We start from the raw sequence: 22,398 nt of genomic DNA, 5'->3' as shown, positions 1-22,398 counted from the left end.
TCTTACTGAGTGTTGAGTCCCTCCTGGAAGATGGATAGAGTTGGAAGTTCCATGACTTTCCTCAGTAAGCTACATCAATGTTTCACATCCAGGCATTCACTTTGTTTCTCTCCATATCTTCTTACAATTGGACATAAAGGCATTAAGTCTACAACTGGACATCCAGTGGTCAAAACAAAAGTAAAATATGATGAATTTCTTTCTATGTTATATGCTGTAGACTACAAATATGTCTTCTGGTTTCAGTATTATCATCAGATTTTGTCTCTACAATATCAGATATTAGTTTATACTACCTTTAACTCCTTTCTCTCTCAAAATCCTATATAAGTTTATCTTATTTTCTTGGTCTCCAATTGTAAAATAGAGGAATGACTTGATGTAATAAAGAAGATAATTTGAGTTATAAAATACTGTAATAACTCAGTGAAAAATGTTGCACTTGCATGGTGCTAAATAACAATACTTCACAAATACCTCTGCACTTGTGTTCTAATGAAAGTATGTGTGAAAATGCACCTCCTTTGTTACCTGGCTCTCATTAGCTAAGAAGCAATTATAGTTTATTTATCATTGTTTTCAACATTGGAAAAATTTGGTTTTAAGACAAGCTGCCTGCTGAGATATCCAAAAGGAGTGGGCTGAATATCTGACAGAATACAAAATATTTATTCTTACTGAATAAAGATCAATTTATATAACAGAGCCTTTAAGAGAGAAAAGAGTTAATAAGCTAATGTTTTAAAGTATTTTGGAAATATAAAACGTAATAACTAAACAACAATCTCTGCTGCAGTTAATTATTTTGTATGTGTGTGTCTACTTCTGTGTGTGTGTGCTTCAGTGTGTGTATGTCAGTTTATGTAAAATATGTTAATGTTTCTGTCTACACATACATACATATCACCAATATATATGAAAACATTACTGATATTAGTTGAAATGCATGCTCTGATAATGATAATGTGTGTGTACTTTTAACACCTGTGTTTATTTTAAAAATTATAGTTGGATGTAATTCAAAGTCAATGTTTATTAGATATAACTTGGGATACTTAAGAATAAACAAATATAAGATCAAGCACCACCTTATCCTGAGTATACATAGTTCATCACTGAAACTTAAGAGAATCTTAAACTATTGTCTTGGTATGAATGGGCACCTTAAAACTTTTTAAAGAAATGTATAGTGTTTATATTCCTGACAACTCAAATTCAGTGAATTTTTATAACTTTATTTATAATATATTTATTTTATGTTTTAGCAAACTAATATTTAACAACAAATCTAGAAGTATAACTTTGATTTTACTCACTATAAATGATGAAATTATTTAGAAAATATTTTAGAGAAATATTCATCCCAAACTTAAAAATGATAGAAAAGTAGGTGACTTCTTTGCAGCCACTGAGTTAAAACCAAACGGCAGCACCTACTGGAATTCCAAATTTTTAGGTTTCTAGTCTAGTGATCTTATTACTATTAATATATAGACAGTATTGAAAAGGGGTAGGGTGATAATTATACTATTTATAAGTTATGAACTATATAACTTTAAAATGTTGTTATTAAAGAACTAGACAAAAAGAAAAATGGCCAACTAAAGTTTCACCATGAAGTAAATAATTTTAGAAAAAATAATTTGTTCAATATCTCTACAACAACTCAGTCAGTTATCCATAGTCACTTATAATAAACTCATCATCATCATCCTTGAGTTCCTCACCAGACTTTTCCTTTTATTAATTTGGTTTTCACTCAAGAAAGAAAATGTAATATTGTTACCAAAACCAAAGCATTAAGAAAAATTTGTTTGAAAAGTATTTTGTATTTTAATGGATTTTCACCTCTGGTGGGTTATGTATACTATCAGCCTGCAATTGAAGAGGGATAATATAACCAAATTTGCAACTAAAAATTCAGATTTGTTGTGTGTGTTTTAGCATTGCTGTCATTGCTGCATTTAATAATATGAAATATAAATTTGACAGCTTTTGAGAACAATGGGGAAAAGGTTTGTAAAGCAATAAGTGAATGCAGATCTGGCAGTTTAAGAACCACAGTGGCCCAACTGTCCATGCCATCATATTCTCATTGGAAATACAGACACAAACAAACAATAAACACAGCCATAAAGTAAGAAAAACAAATTTGATTTTGAAGGCAAGTTTAAAATTTTGATGGGGAAAACTACTTAAAACTATGATATTGAAATTTAGGGCTCTTCAACATTGATGTCCTAGGAGCAAAACAGGAGTGTTCCATCAATAAAACAAAATAAAGTAAAATAAAATAAAATTAACAAAATAAACTTTAACAAAGTTGAGAGAGAAAAATGTTATAGATGCAATTTACCAAATTTATTTTTTCTCCTACAAATTTTTCTCAAACATTGGTATCTTATACCATCTGCCATCTAATAAAAGATAGCAGGAGTCAGAGTTCATGCAAAATAGAGGATGAATATTAATTGTAAAATGTGGAAATGGGTTAGTATGCTCATCATAAAGGGTTGCTTTTTCATAGATGTGAGTAAATATATTGCATATATTTAACTTTAAGTTGGAGTTTACAATAATTGGTAGAATTAATATAAGTTCTTTTAGAATTAAATTTCATGTATTTCATGGAATTCTGAAATCATATCATAAATTGCAGGCATCCTTACATAAATAAGTTAGCAAAGCACTAATTTTTAAATTAGAAGAATTTTTAAATATATGCATGTATATGCATAGTCAATGTACTGAAATTTAAAATTTTCAATATGAAAACTAACTTTAGCTGTCATATTTCACATAACACTGGGACAAATACATGCTGTCACTGAACTTTCAGTATGTCTTTGCCTAAAACATGGAGTCCATTTGAGTACCTTGACCATAGCACTTTCTTGTTTGCATTCTTCTAGGAGCCACCATCAGTGTGATCATTGACATCAATGTGCATGCTTCTGTCATCGTCTCTGCGCTCATCGCCACTCTGTACACCCTGGTGGGTGGTCTCTATTCCGTGGCCTACACGGATGTTGTTCAGCTCTTTTGTATTTTCATAGGCCTGGTAAGTGGGGCCATTGACAGACTTTCTCTCCCTCCCCCTCTCCCTTTTTCTCTCCCTCCTTCCTTCTACCCCTCTGTTCCTTTCTTTCTTTCTCCCTCCCTTCCTTTCTCCCCTTTTCCCATTTTTCCTTCTTTCCTTCCTCCCTCTCTCCCTCCTTCCCCCTTACCTCCTCATTCCGTCCTCTCTGTTACTTCCTTCTTTTACTTACTCCTGTTGTAAAAGATAATGCAGCATTTTATACTAACACAGCAACAGCTAACAGAAATGTTATTTTTCATCCCAAGTAATATATAGTAAGTTGGATACCATGAAATATTAAATTTCTTAATGAATTAATTAAATGAAAAATTCTAGTTTTGTTAGATTTTGCCAGAAAAGTGTCCCTTCAGTTTAATTCCTAAAAAAGTCTAAGTCTTCCTTTCCTTCAAGTGTACATCTGGTGGAAACTTAATGTGTAATCTCCCTTGAGGTTTGAAGACAAGACCCTTTCCTCTATGTTAAAATTTAAACCTTGATGCTAAACTGTGTTATGCCCTTATCTTCATTTTATATTAGTCTCAGTTAATCTCTGTAATTGCTCGAAAGTCATAGAAATTCTCCCCTTGGAAATACTGTCTATTTCAATATTAATTCAATATTAATTTACTATTTGGGGTCTAAAAACAAAGAAAAGGCTTAATTATGTAAGGCACTCAAAAGATTTATTAGGTACTGCATATATATCCCAGGTTAAATTAGGTAATATATCTGTGCTTTATTAAATAAAAGGTACTGTATACTTATGAGACATGAAATTATTAGTATTGAACTAAAAGCACTTTTGGATGTTATGAACAAATTTTAGTCAATGTTTAGCTTTTGCAAATTAATACCTTAAAATGTGATGATTATAATTATGTGTATAATAATATCTAACACCTAACACAACACCTAAGAGAGTATAGAGAAAATAGAATGCACACTCTGTGCTGGGAGCTGTGAGGGGTTCATACATGTACATGATCTCTGTGCAAGGGCCATGGACAGAGTGAGCTAAGACCGCACATCGTGACTCAGGTGATCAAAGCAGCCTTGCTTCTCCTTGTTTGTTTGTTTGTTTACTTGTTTTTGTATCATGAAAAGCTTTGGACCCTTTCAGTGTTTAAGACACTTAAAAAGGAAAAATGAAAAATGAATTTCATACTCATTTGTGTTTGTTTTGTTCTTTACTTTCTAGCATTACTAATATACAGGAGGAAAATTCAAAAGAACTAATTACAGTCAGAATTAACAGTTCAGTCATTTTTTGCATTTGACTGAATTTTACTCACTTATATTTTAGTCAAATCCAAAAATATTTAACTTGCTCAAGGAAGTCTATTTTTCTTTATTTTTAAATATCCAAAAGAAAGTGGACAGTGCTGAAATTCTGAATTTTCTTAACATCATCATAAACTTCCAGAAACAAACATCTGTTCAAAATATCAGAGGTAAGCTTAGTTAGACAATGACAGTTCTCATAAAGAATGCACTTGGCACTCTAAGAAACATACTTCTGGGGGTGAATCTATTTATTTATGATGTATTGCTTTGTATGAGACCAGAACTTAAAACACATAGGTGCATAGATTAAATGTACTAATTTGAACATGACAGGGCAAATTATGGAAGGATACATATTAGAGAGGTTTTTGCTGCAAAATGTAACTAAATTGATAAGGAATAAAGTTTTGTTTGTTACTACTTGAGGCCCTATTAAATTGGAATAAAAGGCCAAATACAGTTTGTTCTTTAAGCTTCAAATCTTATACATACATATGAGGGAAACCTCCCCTCTAAAAAAATGGGAATTATTTTGTGGAGGGCAAGTCCTTTGCAGTACAGGCTTCCCCTGCTAGGTGAGTGTTCTAGGAACCCATCAGTATCAGTGTACCAGTTGGTGTTGTGAGAGGCTATATTCAGCTTTAGTGAATTTTCTTTTGAAGACTCTCAGTACATTTGCCCATTTCATGTTGGGTGATTTATGAGAGTACCTGCTTATACCACACTGAGTGTTCAGCTGTTTTTGTCCAGAAGCAGCATGACCCTCCTGTCCCGCCCTCAGTATTCACCTGATCTTGTCCCAAGTGACTAGTTTTGGTTTCCCTGAATGAAAAAAGTTCTCAAAGGAAAACATTGTGCCTATGTGGAAGAGGCAAAATGAAAAAACACAGATGCACTACAAGGCATCAAAATTAACAAGTTCCAAAACTGTTCTGAGCAGTGAGAAAAGCTTCTCAAAAGGTGCATTGCATCACATGGAGAGTGCTTTGAATGTGACTGAAGTTCAAACATTTAAGAATAAATACACATTTTTATGAATAAATTTTGGTTTTTGGGGGGTCCCCCTCACATATAATTAATCAACTTATGGAATGAACCATCTCCTCTTTTCAAATTCTATAATTCTGTAGATTTTATAATCATCCTACAACTGTAAATCTGAGGTTTACATATTAGTTTTTTCTTTCTTCTGACCTATTTTCTTACTGCTATAACTAGAGACTATTGAATCTGTCTTCATGAGTTTTTGCTTTTTGTACTGATATCTTTTCATTTCCAATATCATTACTCAGCCCCAGGACTTTATCTGGATTATATCAGTGCCACCTGACTACTCTTCCTGACTCCTCCCTTTTTCTTAACTGACTGTTCATCTCTATGATATTAAAATGAAAAAGAATTTCTACTAAAATATTTTTAAAACCCAGAGGAAATTCCTCTAGTTTCTAGTTGCCAACAAAAGAAAATATAAATCTTTTAGCTTACAATTCAAGGCTCTCTCCACATATCTATCTTTATGTGTCCTACTTCACAGAATCACCTCCCTGAAAGCAAACCTAACCCAACAGATGTGCACATGCATGTGTGTATGCATACACAAACACACACCATATGTTCTACTCTTGGCCAGATACTATCTGTTCCTTCTTTTTTCTTCTACCAATTAGGTACTGGACTCACCCTTGAAGCTTTGTTTCATCCAACCATTTCTCAATCAAATCTTTCCTTGTCATTTTAATGAGTGGATAACTTTTTCTAATTTCAAGAAAACATAAAAAGTTTATATAAGTATGTATGTTCTCAAATTTAATGTTTCCTTCCCAAATGTCTAGCGACTGCTCCTATAGTTGATATTATCGGTGTAATTAAACACAGAAGTAGAAAATATGTTACTTTAACCTTTTTTTAATCCTCACTTGAGGACATTATTTTCATTGCTTTTTAGATAGAAAAGGAGTGGGGGAGAGAGAAAGAGAAACATGGATGTGAGAAAGAGAATTGGTTGCCTCTCATACACTCCCAGATCAGGAATTGAACTGGCAACCTAGGCATGTGCCTTAACCAGAGAACCAAACCTGCAACCAACCTAGGCATGTGCCCTGGCTGCAACCTTTTATGTGTTCAGGATGATGCTCCAATCAACTGAGCCACACTGGCCAAGGCAGTTACTTTAACTTTTTTTCTAAGTCACCCTTTCATGATGTTCCACAGAGGACATGATTCCAGGTTCTTCTCTGTCTGAACAAGAGGAACTACTGAAATATATGGTCTATAAGAATAAAAGAAACAAAAAATACAAATGTCATATAAATGACTGGCATATACTAAACAGTTAAAAATCATTCCCTAATACTCTAATGTCACTCTTTCGTTACAGTGGATCAGCGTCCCTTTTGCACTGTCACACCCTGCAGTTACCAACATTGGGTTCACTGCCATGCACACCAAATACCAGGCTCCTTGGCTGGGGACCATTGAATCATTTGAAGTCTACACTTGGCTTGACAGTTTTCTGTTGTTGGTAAGTGGTGTCTCACCTGAGGAATGCAATCTAACTTTTCCTAAAATCAAATGCATTTTCAAGATTTTAATGTTTACGTGTAAATTTCACCTACTGGCTCCTGTCCATTTCTGAACCTACCATTTCTATTGGAAGGATGGAGCGATTTACAGTGTCAAATTGGAGAAAGCAAATGAGATTTTAAAGGGATACCACCCATGGTATTATATGTGGTGTGTACACATTTCCATTGTGCTGTAAATGAAGGAACAACTTGTCCTATCTCCAGATACCTTCCCCAACCTGAGAGCCAAGCCATCTAAAAGGATTTTTTTTTGTATTTTGAATTAGGCATTAAAGGCAAATTCTTCTGAACTAATTACCTCAGTCTCTACACAGAAAGTAAATTAGTGGTGCCCTAGGACATAAGTGTATGAGATAAATTGGCAAAAGTGTCCTCAAGGAAAGTAGCCTAGGACAGCCAGAGGTGACTTGGGAATGAGCAGAACCTCAGGGCAGAGATGCTGGCAGTGGGAGGTGGGCACAGGAGAGATAAAGGCAGATTGCAAGGTGAGGGAAGAGTAAAAATCCTGAAGAACCTGTCATATTTTGTGATTTGGCTAATTATACAGATTTTTATAAAATAAAACATTGCCCTGGCTTGGGTGGTTCAGTAGGTTGAAGCTTCTTCCTATAACTGAAAGGTTGCAAGTTTGATTTATGATGGAGGCAGGTGTCTAGGTTATGGGTTCAGTCCCCCGAACAGGCACATAGAATCCCTAGTCCAGGAGTGTTTGGGAGGCAATCAATGTATTCTCTCTCTCTCTCCCTTCGTTTGTCTCTCCCTCTGTAAAAACAATAGGAATGTTTTGTCCTCAGGTGAGGCTAAAAAATAAATGAATAAATAAATAAATTAATTAAACACTTAGTTTTTATATCAGAATTAAGGGAAAATTGTTTATTTTTCCTCTTTAGAGGGTTCACAATAGGTTGTGATTATTGTACTTTGTGTTTGTGGCAGTCTGCTAAGTTTTAGCACTGAAATTAGATGTTTTTGTCTCACTAAAACATTTCCTTGTTAAGAACACAGGAAAACCACAAAAAAAATTTCCTGTGGTGGCAAGGGGTTTTCTTTCCCAAGGATTGTTAAGAAATGTATCAGCTGAAATTATTCTTGAACTGTTTGCAATTTTGAGTTTAATGGAAAAAGGGATCAAACATTATGTGTGTGTAATTGTACCTGCATGGCAGGGATATTTATGGTTATATGGAGAAGTTAGAATAAGTTAGGTAATTCATTAATAATCATACAATTATCTGAGCAAGAGACTGAAATAGAGAAGAATCAAAATCCCAAAGTCATTTCTTCTACACCACATGTTTAGTCCTCAGATTTACTAATTTTCAAGATAAAGTATAATATCCAGTGATGGCTAAAGTTGTTCCATCTCATGAAGTTATATGACTAAGTCAAGTTGATTTTGTAAGTTGTAGAATAAGTTGAAATAGATGTTGAATGAATGAATGAATAACTATAGAAATAGGCCTTGAAATATTTCACCAATGGTCTCTGATCTTCCAGTTATCTTTCTGATCTCCCAATTATCATACAAATGACTTGTCAAGCTTTGCTCATGATGCCTTCAAGGTATCACTCAATCCCATCCCGAACCTGCCCACTGTCCCTGTGTTAGCACTAGATTAGGCTGACAACTTTCCTCACCTGGCCTATTGTGAGAGCCCATCAGTGGTCTCCGTGAAGTCAGCACACATACCTCTCTCACCTCCAGGCCCATTTTCCACCTTGCCAAACAGAGCTTCTGTTTGTCAGTGGGAGTCAGAGTTTACCCTACTTGTGACCTAAATGTCCAGAGAGATTGGTATGTAAATTATTATATATCAATTCATATACAGGATCTGACACAAATAATGCCCCTTTTTCTTACAAAATCGTGAGCATACAATTCTGTAACCTAACAATATGACACTTAAGCATACCATATGATATTTTAGGTGAAATGTTCAAATTAAACCTACAAATTATTATACCCATATTATTACTCTACTAACCACACTGAAGCAAGCCATACTTCTGCTGGACCCTGTAGTCATTGATATTATTGAGCAATATTGATTTACATAGAAGAGGTTAATGATATATTGATTTACCAATTGAAAGACAAAAGGAAATGTTTGGAAAAATATAGACTTGAGGCATGAGATTATAAATTTTAGAATCTTTAATTTTTTTTTACTTTTGAACATCTATGGCTTTTAAAAATATATTTTATTGATTATGCTATTACAGTTGTCCCATTTATTCTCCCCTTTATTCCCCTCCATCCTGCAATCCCCCTACCTGCATTCCCCACACCTTCAGTTCATGTTCATGGGTTGTACACATAAGTTCTTTGGCTTCTTCATTTCCTTTACTATTCTTAACCTCCCCCCATGTACTTTGTCCCTACCCTTTCATTTATACTTCTTTTCCCCCATTCTTTCCCCTCCTTCTCCCCACTGATAACGCTCCTTGTGACCTCCGTTTTTGTTTCTGTTCTAGTTGTTAGCTTAGTTTGGTTTTGTTTTTGCTTTTTTTAGGCTTGGTTGTTGATAGTTGTGAGTTTGTTGTCATGTTTTACGGTTCATATTTTTGATCATCTTTTTTCTTAGATAAGTCCCCTTAACATTTCATATAATAAGGGCTTGGTGGTGAGATGAACTCCTTTAACTCGACCCTATCTGGGAAGCACTTTATCTGCCCTTCAATTTTAAAGGATAGCTTTTTTGGATAGAGTAATCTTGGATGTAGGTCCTTGCCTTTCATGACTGGGAATACTTCTTTCCAGCCCCTTCTTGCCTGGAAGGTTTCTGTTGAGAAATAAGCTGATAGTCTTATGGGAACTCCTTTGTAGGTAACTGTCTCCTCATCTCTTGCTGCTTTTAAGATTCTCTCCTTTTCTTTAATCTTGGGTAGTGTACTTAAGATGTGCCTTAGTGTTGGGCCACTGACTGGCAGTGATCGCAGAACACTGCAGGTGGCTCATTGAAACACAAGAAAAACATACACACAGACAACTGAGTCCTATGGAGAAATAGGGACAAAAACAACCACTCTCTCTAGCGGGGAGTACCTCATCTTTTTGCCCAAGCAAGCTTTTATTCTTAAATACAAATCCCGTTTGCAAATTATAAGTAGTTAGCTTTGAAAGGCGCTGGCAGATCTCCTGCTGGGATCCTAAGCCAGAGATTTAGGGGTTTTACCATTTAAAAAGACTACAGGACTTAAAAACTTAGTTTTGTTTCCTCTGTGTGCCTTCATATTTTAATTAAATAGCATCCTCCAGCAAGCAGATCTCACAGGGTCTTTCACATTCTATGTTTCAGGCCTGATTACCCCGGGGATCTGCCGACTCTGGTCTGGACTGCACCATCCCTGTTATTTCCGCAGGTCTGAGTCAGGCAGAGGAGACAAAGGCAGCTGGGAGACTTGGATTTCTCAAGGACTCAGGCTTTGGCAAAGCCAACAGGGCAGGGGTCGATGTTGATCACCCCTTCATTTCCACAGCCCCCTGAGTCTCTTCCCTTAGGGCATTCCCACATGATTGCATCTGTCTTAGATTCATTCTCTTTCCTAGAGAATTGTTACCCATCATTGACTGCCTATCATGCACAGGGAGCCAGGCATTAGAACAGGCAGTGTTTATGCCAGGGAAATAAGTTTTTGTCTCCTTAGCGTCTCCTGGTTCAGAGGCCTCTTACTCAGCCATAGTCACAGGCGCTTACAGATTCCTAAGACCAGGCAGGGCGGACCTCAACACCTTAGTGTGTGCTTCCTTGGGTCCAACTTCTTTGGGACTCTCTGAGCTTCCTGGACTTCCTGGAAGTCTATTTCCTTTGCCAGATTAGTGAATTTCCCCTTCATTATGTTTTCAAATGAGTTTTCTATTTCTTGTTCTTCCTCTTCTCCTTCTGACACCCCTATGATTCAGGCATTGGAATGTTTAAAGTAGTCCCAGAGGTTCCTAAGCCTCTCCTAATTTTTTGAATTCTTGTTTCTTCATCTGTTCTGGTTGAATATTTACTTCTTCCTTCTGCTCCAAATTGTTGATTTGCATCCCAGTTTCCTTCTAGTCACTGTTGGTTCCCTTTATTTCACTTTTCATAGCCTTAACTTCTTCCTCTATTTTGTGACCATATTCAACCATTTCTGTGAGCATCCTGATTACCAGTGTTATGAACTCTGCACCTGATAGGTTGGCTATCTCTTCATCACTTAGTTGTATTTTTTCCGTTCCTCCATTTGGGCTGTGTTTTTTCTTTTTTTTTTTTTGTCTCTGAGGGCCTGTTACATTCTAAGGGATGGAGCCTAAGGTATTCACTAGGGTGGAGCAGTCCACTTAGCCTTCATTATGGTGCTATATGTGGGGATGGGGTTCAAAAGGAAACAGTGCCACTTGCTCAGCTCTCGGCTGGCTTTCAGTCACTTCCTCTGCTTCCCACAAGCAAATTGGATCCTTCTGGTACTGAATCCCAGGTGGGTGGTTTTTGTGTATGTTCTCAGACCCTGTGGGTTTCTCCAATGAGCTCTCCTTTGAGGCTGGGAATTTCTTCTGCTGCCACAATTCCCATAGCTTTTTACAGCCAGAGGTTTTGAGGCTTTATTGCCCCATGCTGGAACCTTGGGTTGCACAGTCTGCCTTGCTCCTCAGTTGTTCCTCCCAATTTATCCATCTGGTCTTCCAGCCACTGCCTTGCCCACCCAGTCCTCCATTAGCCACCTTGCCACACTACACATCTCCACCCCTCCTACCAATCTGAATAAATATTTCTTCTTTAACTCTTTGGTTGTTGGACTTCAATACAGTTCAATTTTCTGGCAGTTCAGGTTGTTTTATTTTTGGTTTCTAAATTTGTTGTCCATTTGGTTGTGCAAGGAAGCAAAGTGTATGCACCAACACCTCCATCTTAGCCAGGCGGCTATGTATGGCTTTTTTTTTTAAAGAAAATTGTTCTGGAATCAATACGTGGCAGGCATTCTGAATGGCGTAGATGTGACAATGATAAACAAGATAGGCATCCCAGGATTTAGAACCTATTGAGAGAAACTGGCAATTAAAGAATCAACTTAAATACATTGTGATATGGGAAGCTCATTCATCATCACTCATTCATATAATATGTATTTATTGAACACTAACTGTATGTCAATCAGAGGAATGTGGCAGTTATAAAAGGGAAGGTATTTTCCCAGCCTTCTCTCTTACCATTCCCTATACCCTAACTTCTAGTTACACAAAACACATAGTGTTCTCATAGCTGCTTTGTTGTTCTTTTTCTTTCTTTTTCTATTTAATTCTCTGCCAGATACTGTCTTCTCTCTTCATCTCCATCTAGTATACCCTCTCAGTGCTTAAGGACTTTTTCCAATATCATTTCTGTAAGTTTTCCTGTTTACTAGGCAGTGTGCTTCCTCACACCATTCCACCCCTCTGTTACCCCACATGATTCATTGCTTTTCACTTTTGTTACCATAAGTATCTTTTTATTGCATGCAATATATTATACAATAGTTCAACATCTCCAAACTTATTTGCCTCAATATGAATTTTAAGTACACTCCCAATACAGGTACATGTAATTACAAATTATTTATATATAAATATATACACCTTACTAATGTACTATAAATAATTTAATAAAACAACCATATAACATTCAAGTATGAAATAAAATGACTATCAATAGAAATCCTAATATTGTTGATGCCCTACTGTTTTGTCTTTAGCACTCTGCACACACCACTTTGGAAAACACTGTGATGCACTGACTCTCCCAGGGAACAGTGAAGCCTAAGCAAGAACCAGTCCTTATTCATCTTTGTGCTCTGACAACCATTACCTTCCCTGGCACACATTACAGTCTGGAAATATTCATGGGGTTATATGGGTTCAGAATGAAAAACTCCATATTTTCAGAATCTTAATATTTTGAGATAATTTTGTGATGATTAAGATGGGCATCTAGATAAGAAAAAATAGTCTTCATGGTAATTGTAATGCAACTTCAAGTAGGTAAATTTAGGAAAAGAAAACATTTCATATGATTATGAAGGAAAACAACTTGAGGAAAGTCTGCATAATTATAAATATGACAATAACATAATGAAAGCAGTTGAGATGTGTGGCATGTAGGGCTATTTTCTACACTTCAGAGATGTACAAATGACTATTCTGAAGGTGATTATAAAAAATCTCATGTTAAAAATATCTAATGGATTCTACTTGCCTCCAATTCATTCTGAGTTCCTGTGGTTCTCATGCAGATGTTGGGTGGAATCCCATGGCAAGCCTACTTTCAGAGAGTCCTCTCCTCATCTTCAGCCACCTATGCTCAGGTGCTGTCCTTTCTGGCAGCTTTTGGATGCCTGGTGATGGCTCTACCAGCCATACTCATCGGGGCCATTGGAGCATCAACAGGTAACTCTATTGCAGCTTCACTAATCTACTCACTCAGGCTTCACCAAAGTTAACAATTACCACAAATGCTTTCCTTATCCCACTTCCCCTCAAAAAAACTAGAATTTATTTATTAAAAAATTTCTAATTATTCTCACATATTTAAACTTCAGTCACCTTCAAAGTACTCTCCATTTCATGCAATACGCCTACCAAGATTTTTTTTCACTGCTCAAAACAGTTTTTGAACTTGTTGATTTTGATGCCTTTTAGTGCTTCTGCCATTATTTGTTTTACCTCTTGCACATGAGCAAAACATTTCCCTTTGAGGACTTTTTTCATTAAGGGAAACCAAGAAAAGTCACTCAGGCTGAGATGGGGTAAATAGCGAGGGTATGGCATGGAGGTCATGCCATTTTCAGTCAAAAAGTTCTGAACTCAGAGTAGTGTGGGCAGGTGCACTCATAAATCCCCCATCATGAAATAGGCAGATGTGTTGAAGGAGTCTTCAAAAACAATTCACTGATGCTGAATGCAGCCTCTCACAACAACGCCAGCTAGTACACTGCTAGAGACGGGTTCCTAGAACAGTCCTGTAGCAGAGTAAGCCTGTATCACAAGGAGCCTGCCTTCCAGAAGGTAATTCCATAATTTTTGGTCCCCCCTCATATATATACCTTTGATACAGTGTTCAAATTGTATCTTACATTTATGCTCTCCAAACATTTTTCCATTGCTCACCATGCCAATAAAATATTTATAAGCATCCCCTCTCCCAGTGTTGTTATACTTTTCAACAGTGTGTATTTGTAATCAATCCTGTGAGTAGTGGTTCTCAACCAAGTAGCACACTGACATCACTCAGGGGAAGAAAGACTCCTTAAAAAATAGCATAATAGCAAAATAGCATTTCTGTCTTAGCCCATAAGGATTTTATTTTGATGATCTAAGATAGAGCCAGTGACCAGTGCTTTTTAAAAATCCCCTTGATGAGTCAAAGTACAGCCAGAGTCAATGGTTACTGGCTAAAAAGAAGTTTACCTGCCATTGTGACCACTTTAGACTTGAGATTCCTGCTTTACCTTTTGAATAGTTTGTTAAGTTTTCCTTTTTGGAGAAATTGGTCAATAGATGTGTAGGTAAAGATAAATTAAGGCACTAAGTCACTTAGAGAATAACTTATTCAAAATTGGTACAAAGAACATTAAAAATGCTTACCTCACCATCAGCCTCTATCTAGAACATTTTTTAATTCTCACCCTTGATTGAGTTTATTGATTACTCCTGAACCTTATGTTCCCATGTTATACAGCTTTTGAGTATTTCATGCAAGTATGTCATATCAGCCCAAATTTAAAGAAGCTCTCTAGGTTTAACTAATTAAAACAGACTTAAGAAGGTGGCATTTCACTCTGTTGTGTTTTGTAAAGATTATCCAGGATGATACTCAATGCCTATTTTGATTTTCAATTAGTAGAGCTATTTATTGTATTATTTAATTTTGAAACGAGCAGTTATGGTTCATATTGTATACTCTCTACTCCAGTTCATCCATGATTAATAAATAAACACTTAAAAAGATGTCTGACAAAGGTGATTGTGTGGCTTTGAATAAAAGATAGCATGTATGTCATAATCAGAAGGCAGATCTGGCCATTAGTCTGTGTATGTGTGCATTGTAGGACAATAGACTGAAAAATGTGTAAAAGATTTTTTTTCTTGGATTAAGTACACATTTTAGTGGTTGTTATTTCTGGTATCGTAGCATCTTAGTTAATGCTATAAAATAAGCTTTATCAAATCATGGTTTGAACAATTATAATGGAAAACAGGGAGAGAAAAAATGGTAAGGTCTAAGGGAAAAGACTCCTATTTGGTTCTTTACTCATGACATTACAAAAGTTCAATGAATAAAAGAAGGAGCTATACTAATGTACACACAAAGAATCTGTTGTATTTTTTAGCACATACTACTACAAGTCACCTCCTCATCCATGGGCAGATACAGTCCAAGACCTTCAACACATGCCTGAAATTGCAGATAGTACCAAAACTAATATAGTAGGTCCTCACTTAATGCCATTGATAGGTTCTGCAATTTTAAGCAAATCAACATATAATGAAGTCAGTTTTAGGAAGGGTTCGGTTCCTGTGATATCTTATCAACAATTTCACAAAATGACATTATTTGAGGATCTGTTATATATACTGTTTTATTCTATTCTTACATACCTATGATAATGTTTAACTTATAAATTAGGCACAGTGATATATTAACAATAATAGAATAATTACAATAATATACTATATAAAAGTTATATGAATGTGGTCTTTATCTCTCTCAAAATATCTTATTTTACAGTATTCATCTTTCTTTTTTTGGTGATAATGGGTGGTGACACAATGCATATAATAATGAGATGAAGTGACGTGAATGGTGTAGATATTGTGACACTGCATACAGGTTAGCTAAACACAAGCAGTGTGGCACCATGACAGCTACTAAGTGACTAATGCGTGAGGAACATATACAGCATAGATATATACATTGCTAGCCAGATGGGGCAGAACTGTGAAAGGCTGCATCACATTACTCAAAACATGGTGCAATTTAAAACTTATAAATTGTTTATTTTGGGAATTTTCTATGTTCAGACTATGGTTGACCACAAGTAACTGAAAAGTAAAAACTATGAGTAATGGAAAGCAAAAACACAGATGGAGGACTACTATACAGTGATCCTTCACCTGTCGCAGGAGTTATGTTCCAGATACCTCCCTCGATAGGTGAAAATCCTTGAAGTAGCAGCGTTATATGTATTTTATTATTTATATATATTTTAAGGCTTTATAAACCCTTCCCACACTCCTATAAACCTTTCCCACTCTCTTATAAACACTTCATATGCTCTTAAACACTTTCTACACTTTTAAACCTAAGTAATTTTAACAACATATAAAATTCTATATGGGTACTCACCAGTGATGTATGAAATTTGAATGATAAAGATCAAGAATTATGTAGCCGTGCAGTACTGATGGCGATGAAGGTGATGACAATGAGATGAATGTCCTGCACAGCCAAGAGGAGAATTACAGCTCTTCTGAAAGCACCACTTCTTCAGGCGGTACAGTATCTTCACCCTGGGCTGTGTCTTCTATTTCTGCTAAACACATAGTCATAACTGATCTCTCCATCCGAGTGATGAACATAGTTATGGGGAGTTGCTGGCACTGTTTTTTATCCGAAGAGGCAGCTTCTCCAGGCAGAGAAACACTCTTAAATCCAAAGCATCTCTGAAATTTCTCAAACCAGCCCTTGCTGGCACTGAATGGGGTTGGTCTGGTGGGAGAAGCACTCAACAGTCCTGCCACTGCATCCTTGTCCTCATCTTCATCCTCATCACCGTCATGAACATCCGTGCTTTCCACAAAACTATCATAAAGTTTCTTGACCTTTGCCAGGATGGTGTTCGTATCCAGCGAGATATTCTTCTTCCCACCGTCATTTATCCACAGGGCCAGTGCAGACTCCATCCTCACAATGGCCTTATTGAAGGAAGTGACCACCCTGTTTGCAGTCTTGCTAAAAGTCATTGTTTCCATAGACCTAATATTCTTCTCGTCTTTCTTTAAGTAGTGAACAGTAGATTTGTTGATCCCGTAATGGCAGCCTACCACTGCATAGTTTTTGCCTTCCTTTAACATGTTGAGAATTTCCACCTTTTCTTTGACGGTAAGCATATTCCTCTGGCACTTGGATGCACTGCCAGAAGCCTTAGAAGGTGCAGAATGTTTGGGTGGCATCATAGGGCTTGAAATAAATTCAAACTTTACAAAAATTTCACAAAAACACAACACCACAGAGCAACACTACACACAGCAATCAGATGTCACTGTGAAGCGGACAAGGAGAGGCAGTGCAGGAGAGCAAACAGACCCATGCTATGGTCACTGAGCCAATCAGCACCCAGGATACAGAACACAGTGCTGTGGTTGGTCACCTTCCATTTCATCAGCCAATAGTGTGCCGTGTACAATCACATGTTGGCAAACTTGTGCAAGTAGTTGTGGCATACTGCATTTCCATTGTGTATAGCATGGTATTCATCCTCTGATGAAATATATACTATATTGTATTTCTATTTAATATTCTTTTAATATGTTTGAATTAACTTTTTTGTATTTTTATACTGTTTAAATTTTTTAGGCAAAAATAATTAAAATCATAAATATATAAATACTTATATACTGCAAAATCCCACAATATAGCAAAAACTCTGCAATACAGAATTAGATATATTTAAAAAAAAACCCACGATACAGTGGAGCCACAATAAGTGAACCATGATATAGTGAGGGACGACTGTATAACTAAATATTAAAGGAGCTATCCAAAGATAAACTTATATTTAAAGTCTGTATACCACAGAATCCAAATATATTCTGAAAATGTCAGCCTCATTCCTGAACATTTTACCCAGTAAAAAGAGACTTTCCTTTATCTATCATAGTTCCTATTTCCAGTAAGTAAAAGCTGATGCAAAAAGGAATTTAATTGGGAAGAAGTAATGCCGATGAAGCTCCAAAACCAACTTTTTATCCAGGAAGGGTATGAGTGAGAATAGACCCAGTACTGTCCTCACCCATTTATGCATATATAACTAAGGACTCAGGAATGAAACATTGAGTTACTGCTCATGTCTTCAAATGGTTGAAGAAATAATCAATGGCTCAGTTTAATATTTTTTCTATGATTCTGTACAGTAGAATGCCACCATTGAAGAAGATATAGGTTGATAGATGATAGATAGATAGATAGATGATAGATAGATAGATAGACAGATCACCATCGTATTCTTTGCAGACGTTGTGAATAAGATTAAGTGTAACCAAAACCCATTAGAGGCCAGGACCTGTAAGATAATTTCACTTGACCAGTACATGGACTTCCCCCTAAGTAGGCTAACATACCTAGTTAGAATAATTAGGCTTCCCAGCTAATAAGGTTAATTTATACATTCTGAATTTCTTTAAAAAACTCCCTAGTAAATAGGATGACCCCAGACTGATAAAGAATGTATGACTCTTCAGTGGTTGTTAATGCTTTTTGTTTCTATTCAACAGACTGGAACCAGACAGCATATGGGATTCCAGATCCCAAAAGTAAAGAAGAAGCAGACATGATTTTACCAATTGTTCTGCAGTATCTCTGTCCTGTATACATTTCTTTCTTTGGTCTTGGTGCAGTTTCTGCTGCTGTCATGTCATCAGCAGATTCTTCTATCTTGTCAGCAAGTTCAATGTTTGCTCGCAACATCTACCAGCTTTCATTCAGACAAAATGTAAGAAGTCTTTTTAAAATGTTACATCATTGTTACTGTCTTTGTCAGTGTTTTTATTGTGTATGTAGTATTATATACTTACTAATGTTCTATATTAAATTTGACCCTATTTTGATTAAGCACACAAGGTTAAATAATGGTTTTTACTTACGCTATGTATGAATGTTTTTAATGCATGTTATCATTCATGTTAATACAGAAGGCAAAAGAGAAAAATAACTATTTTCCAAGAGGTACAATTATATTTCTATAATTTAAACTCTCATATCTCTAATGAAAGAGTAATGAAACCTGAAATATCTTAGAAAAATTTTGAGTTTAGTTGAATATGATAAGAAACTTGAGATCCCTAGTGGAAGCAGAATATAGTGAGTGAGTTATTTCATTGGTGTTTGTATTAACATCTGTCCTACTCTTCACTTGACTCTCAAGTGCCCCTTGTCTGAAAATAGCCTCCCCATTTGACTTTCCTGTTGTGTTAAGTAGGTGCAGAACAGCATTCTGTTGTGGGCTACTGAAGGCCCAACATCCTTCTCTGCCTTCTTCCTTTGACTAAGGCTTTGTCTTTCTCTAGATTTTCTAGGTCAGAGTTAACAAAATGGTCCCACTTGTTTTTTAAGGTGGTCAACCTTAAATTTGGTAGGGCTCCTATGGAGAGAGAGAGAATGGTTTATTCTTGCTTCCTCTGCCACACAAGAACTATTTCTTTAAATGAAAAGTAAGCAAAATCCCCCCTTGCATTATTATTCTCCTATGACAACACAGCTCATCTCCCCTCTGCCCTGCACAGCCAGGGAAAGGTGCAGGTGGTCTGTGTTTCCTGCATAAGGTACTCAGAAACCCTTCCAAAAAGCCCACCAGGGAGGCAGCCTAGATTGCTTGCTTCATATGCTGTGGTTTAGGTTGGTTTTGCCCATAAATGAAGCCATTTGAAACCAGGGAATGGTTTTGACCAGTTTTAAAGCACAGAAGTGCATCTCATTCTTCACCTGCATGAGCCAATACATTGTGTGAAAAGCTGACACTGTGGCAATTTCTTGCAGGCATCAGACAAGGAAATCGTTTGGGTTATGCGAATCACGGTGTTTGTGTTTGGAGCATCTGCAACGGCTATGGCATTGCTAACAAAGACCGTGTACGGGCTCTGGTACCTCAGCTCAGACCTCGTTTACATCATCATTTTCCCACAACTACTTTGTGTGCTGTTTGTCAAGGGGACCAATACATATGGAGCTGTGGCAGGTTATGTTTCTGGTCTTTTCCTGAGAATAACTGGTGGGGAGCCATATCTGTATCTGCAGCCCTTGATCTTTTACCCTGGTTATTACTCTGATAAGAATGGCATCTACAATCAGAGGTTCCCATTTAAAACTCTTGCCATGGTTACCTCATTTTTATCCAACATTGGCATTTCTTATCTAGCCAAATACCTATTTGAAAGCGGAACCCTGCCACCAAAATTAGATGTATTTGATGCTGTTGTCGCAAGGCACAGTGAAGAAAACATGGATAAGACAATTCTGGTCAAAAATGAAAATATTAAATTAGATGAACTTGCACCTGTGAAGCCCCGACAGAGCATAACTCTCAGCTCAACTTTTACCAATAAAGAGGCCTTTCTTGACGTGGACTCCAGCCCAGAAGGGTCTGGGACTGAAGAGAATTTATAATAACCCATCCAAACAAAGTACTGCTTCCTCAAACAGCTCTAGAGCAGGCTAGTGCTGGAAGGATAGTGTGTAGCATATACAAATATATTTAAAAATAACATTCAGGAGGACAAAAATCCATATAAAAAGTGCAACTGTACAAATACAAGCCAAGCTAGGAGTACCTAGGAGAGCAACAGCTCTCTTTCTCATTGCTGTTCTCATCCTCATTTGGTTTGACACTAGACAGCTTTACAAAGTATTCAAAAATCAGTTAAAGCCCCACCCAAAGAACAGAGGGCCAAACAGAGTATCTTTATTGTGAAAAAGAAAGTAGATATGAAGGAGCCAAGAAAATTATGTCATCTTGATCCAGACCTTGTTTGCTAGTGCACTGGTGAGTGCAGTTTAATTACCACCCTAAAGCTATGAGAATAACTCAACATTACACCAATGAATGGTGCAATGAATTAAATAGCTGATTTTCTTGATTTGATAATGTACCCCTTAATTTGTGTTCTTAACTATAACACATGTCGAATATGCATTTTTCTTTTAGTAGTGGCATGTATAATTCTAAGCATAAATAAAGCAAACACACAAAAATGTTATATAATGAATTCTTTATGTGCAAGGTGATAGGAAAATACACTCCATCTTTGTAGGGGAGCACTGAGCTTCTTTGAATGAGTCTGCAACTACCACATACATTGAGGAGAGTACCTGAAGCATGGAAGACAGGATTATTAGGCAACCTTAAAGCAATATGTCAACAAGGTCATTAAGATGAAAAAACAGTGCATTTTTACCTTCATCTGAAGTTTACAAAATTCTGATTCATGATTAAAGAAGTAATGTCTTTGCTTACTATCTAAACTACTATTGGAAGTGAAATTGAGCCATATGTAAGATGAGATAGTGCCATAACACCAGATAAAGTTACTGAGATGCACTGCATGTCTTTAGATATTTATTTATTTATTTTTATTTTTATTTAATTTAACACTTACTTTAATTACAGTTTATGTTCAACATTATTTTGTATTATTTTCATATGTATAGCATACTGTTTAGACAATCATTTACTTTTACAAGTGAGCCCCACAGTATTTCAAGTACCCTCTTGGCACCATACATAGTTACTACAATATTATTGACTTTATTCTTTATAAAGTCAATAATATTGACTTTATACAATATTGTAACATTGTGCTTTACATTCCCTCACTTTCTGTAACTACCAATTTGTACTTTTTAATCCCTTCACCCTTATTAAAGAGGGTGATTTACTGTTAAGAGAGTGACAGCTGTAGTGGGGGTGTGGTTGGGGCCTAGGTGGAAGAGGTGAAAGGATTATGCAAAAAACAAACAAACAACAGGCAGCAAAGAAGCTCACAGATACAGACATCAGTGTACGGTAACTACCAGAGGGGACTGAGAGTAGGATTAGATAAAAGAGTGTAAAGAGGGGATAAATGGTGACAGAAGGGATTAGACTTTTGATGGTGAACACACAATCCAATACAAATGTATAATAAAAGTCTACATTTGAAAACTATATCTTTATTAACCAATCTCACCCTAATAAATTCAATAAAAATATACTTTAAAAAACTGTTCTTTGGCACTTTTTCATGTAAGCCATCCTTAGGCACTGGACAAATCACCACTATAAAAAGTATACAGTGAATTTTGAAATGCAGAAAAAAGCATAAAGTAAAAATAAGTTCTAGAAGGAGGAAGCTATCAATTTTAACATTTGGTATCTACATAACTTTCATAAGATGAGTCATTAAATACTATTTTGCTCCTTTTCTAGAGTTAAAAAATATGTGAGTGTATAGATAGATATGTAATGGCTTGTAGTCATTTTTGAATTTTAAATGCTTTCCCACCAGTCACAAAATAGAAATAACTGGAGCTGTGTGTAAAAAAGCAGAATAAACTGATGAACTAAAAAAAATCATCTGAGCATTTGATCTAATAAAGAGAGGCAACCTGAATTATTCAAATGAAAGCAATTTTTCTAAAAGAATTTTTTGTGTGTGATTCATATATAAAGAGAAGTTAATACAGTGTTTAAAAT

General features: G+C 36.1%; 1 protein-coding gene across 1 annotated transcript in view; it reads left to right on the top strand.

Moving 5' to 3' along the window:
* The window catches only part of SLC5A7 (solute carrier family 5 member 7), a 30,445-nt gene extending 9,037 nt beyond the window's left edge, over window positions 1–21,408 (top strand). The window contains exons 5-9 of the mRNA XM_045841719.1: window positions 2,913–3,061; window positions 6,741–6,884; window positions 13,186–13,339; window positions 18,446–18,663; window positions 19,707–21,408. Of these exons, the coding sequence (XP_045697675.1) occupies window positions 2,913–3,061; window positions 6,741–6,884; window positions 13,186–13,339; window positions 18,446–18,663; window positions 19,707–20,333 (1,292 nt within the window). The 3' untranslated portion in view covers window positions 20,334–21,408. The remainder of the gene's footprint in view (window positions 1–2,912; window positions 3,062–6,740; window positions 6,885–13,185; window positions 13,340–18,445; window positions 18,664–19,706) is intronic.
* The last annotated feature ends 990 nt before the right edge of the window (window positions 21,409–22,398 follow it).

The sequence above is a fragment of the Phyllostomus hastatus genome, unplaced genomic scaffold (assembly GCF_019186645.2).
Source record: "Phyllostomus hastatus isolate PE091 unplaced genomic scaffold, TTU_PhHast_1.1 phas_contig_37, whole genome shotgun sequence".
Taxonomy (NCBI): Eukaryota; Metazoa; Chordata; class Mammalia; order Chiroptera; family Phyllostomidae; genus Phyllostomus; species Phyllostomus hastatus.
The sequence above is the reverse complement of the archived record's forward strand: the minus strand, read 5'-3'. Positions and strand labels throughout refer to the sequence as shown.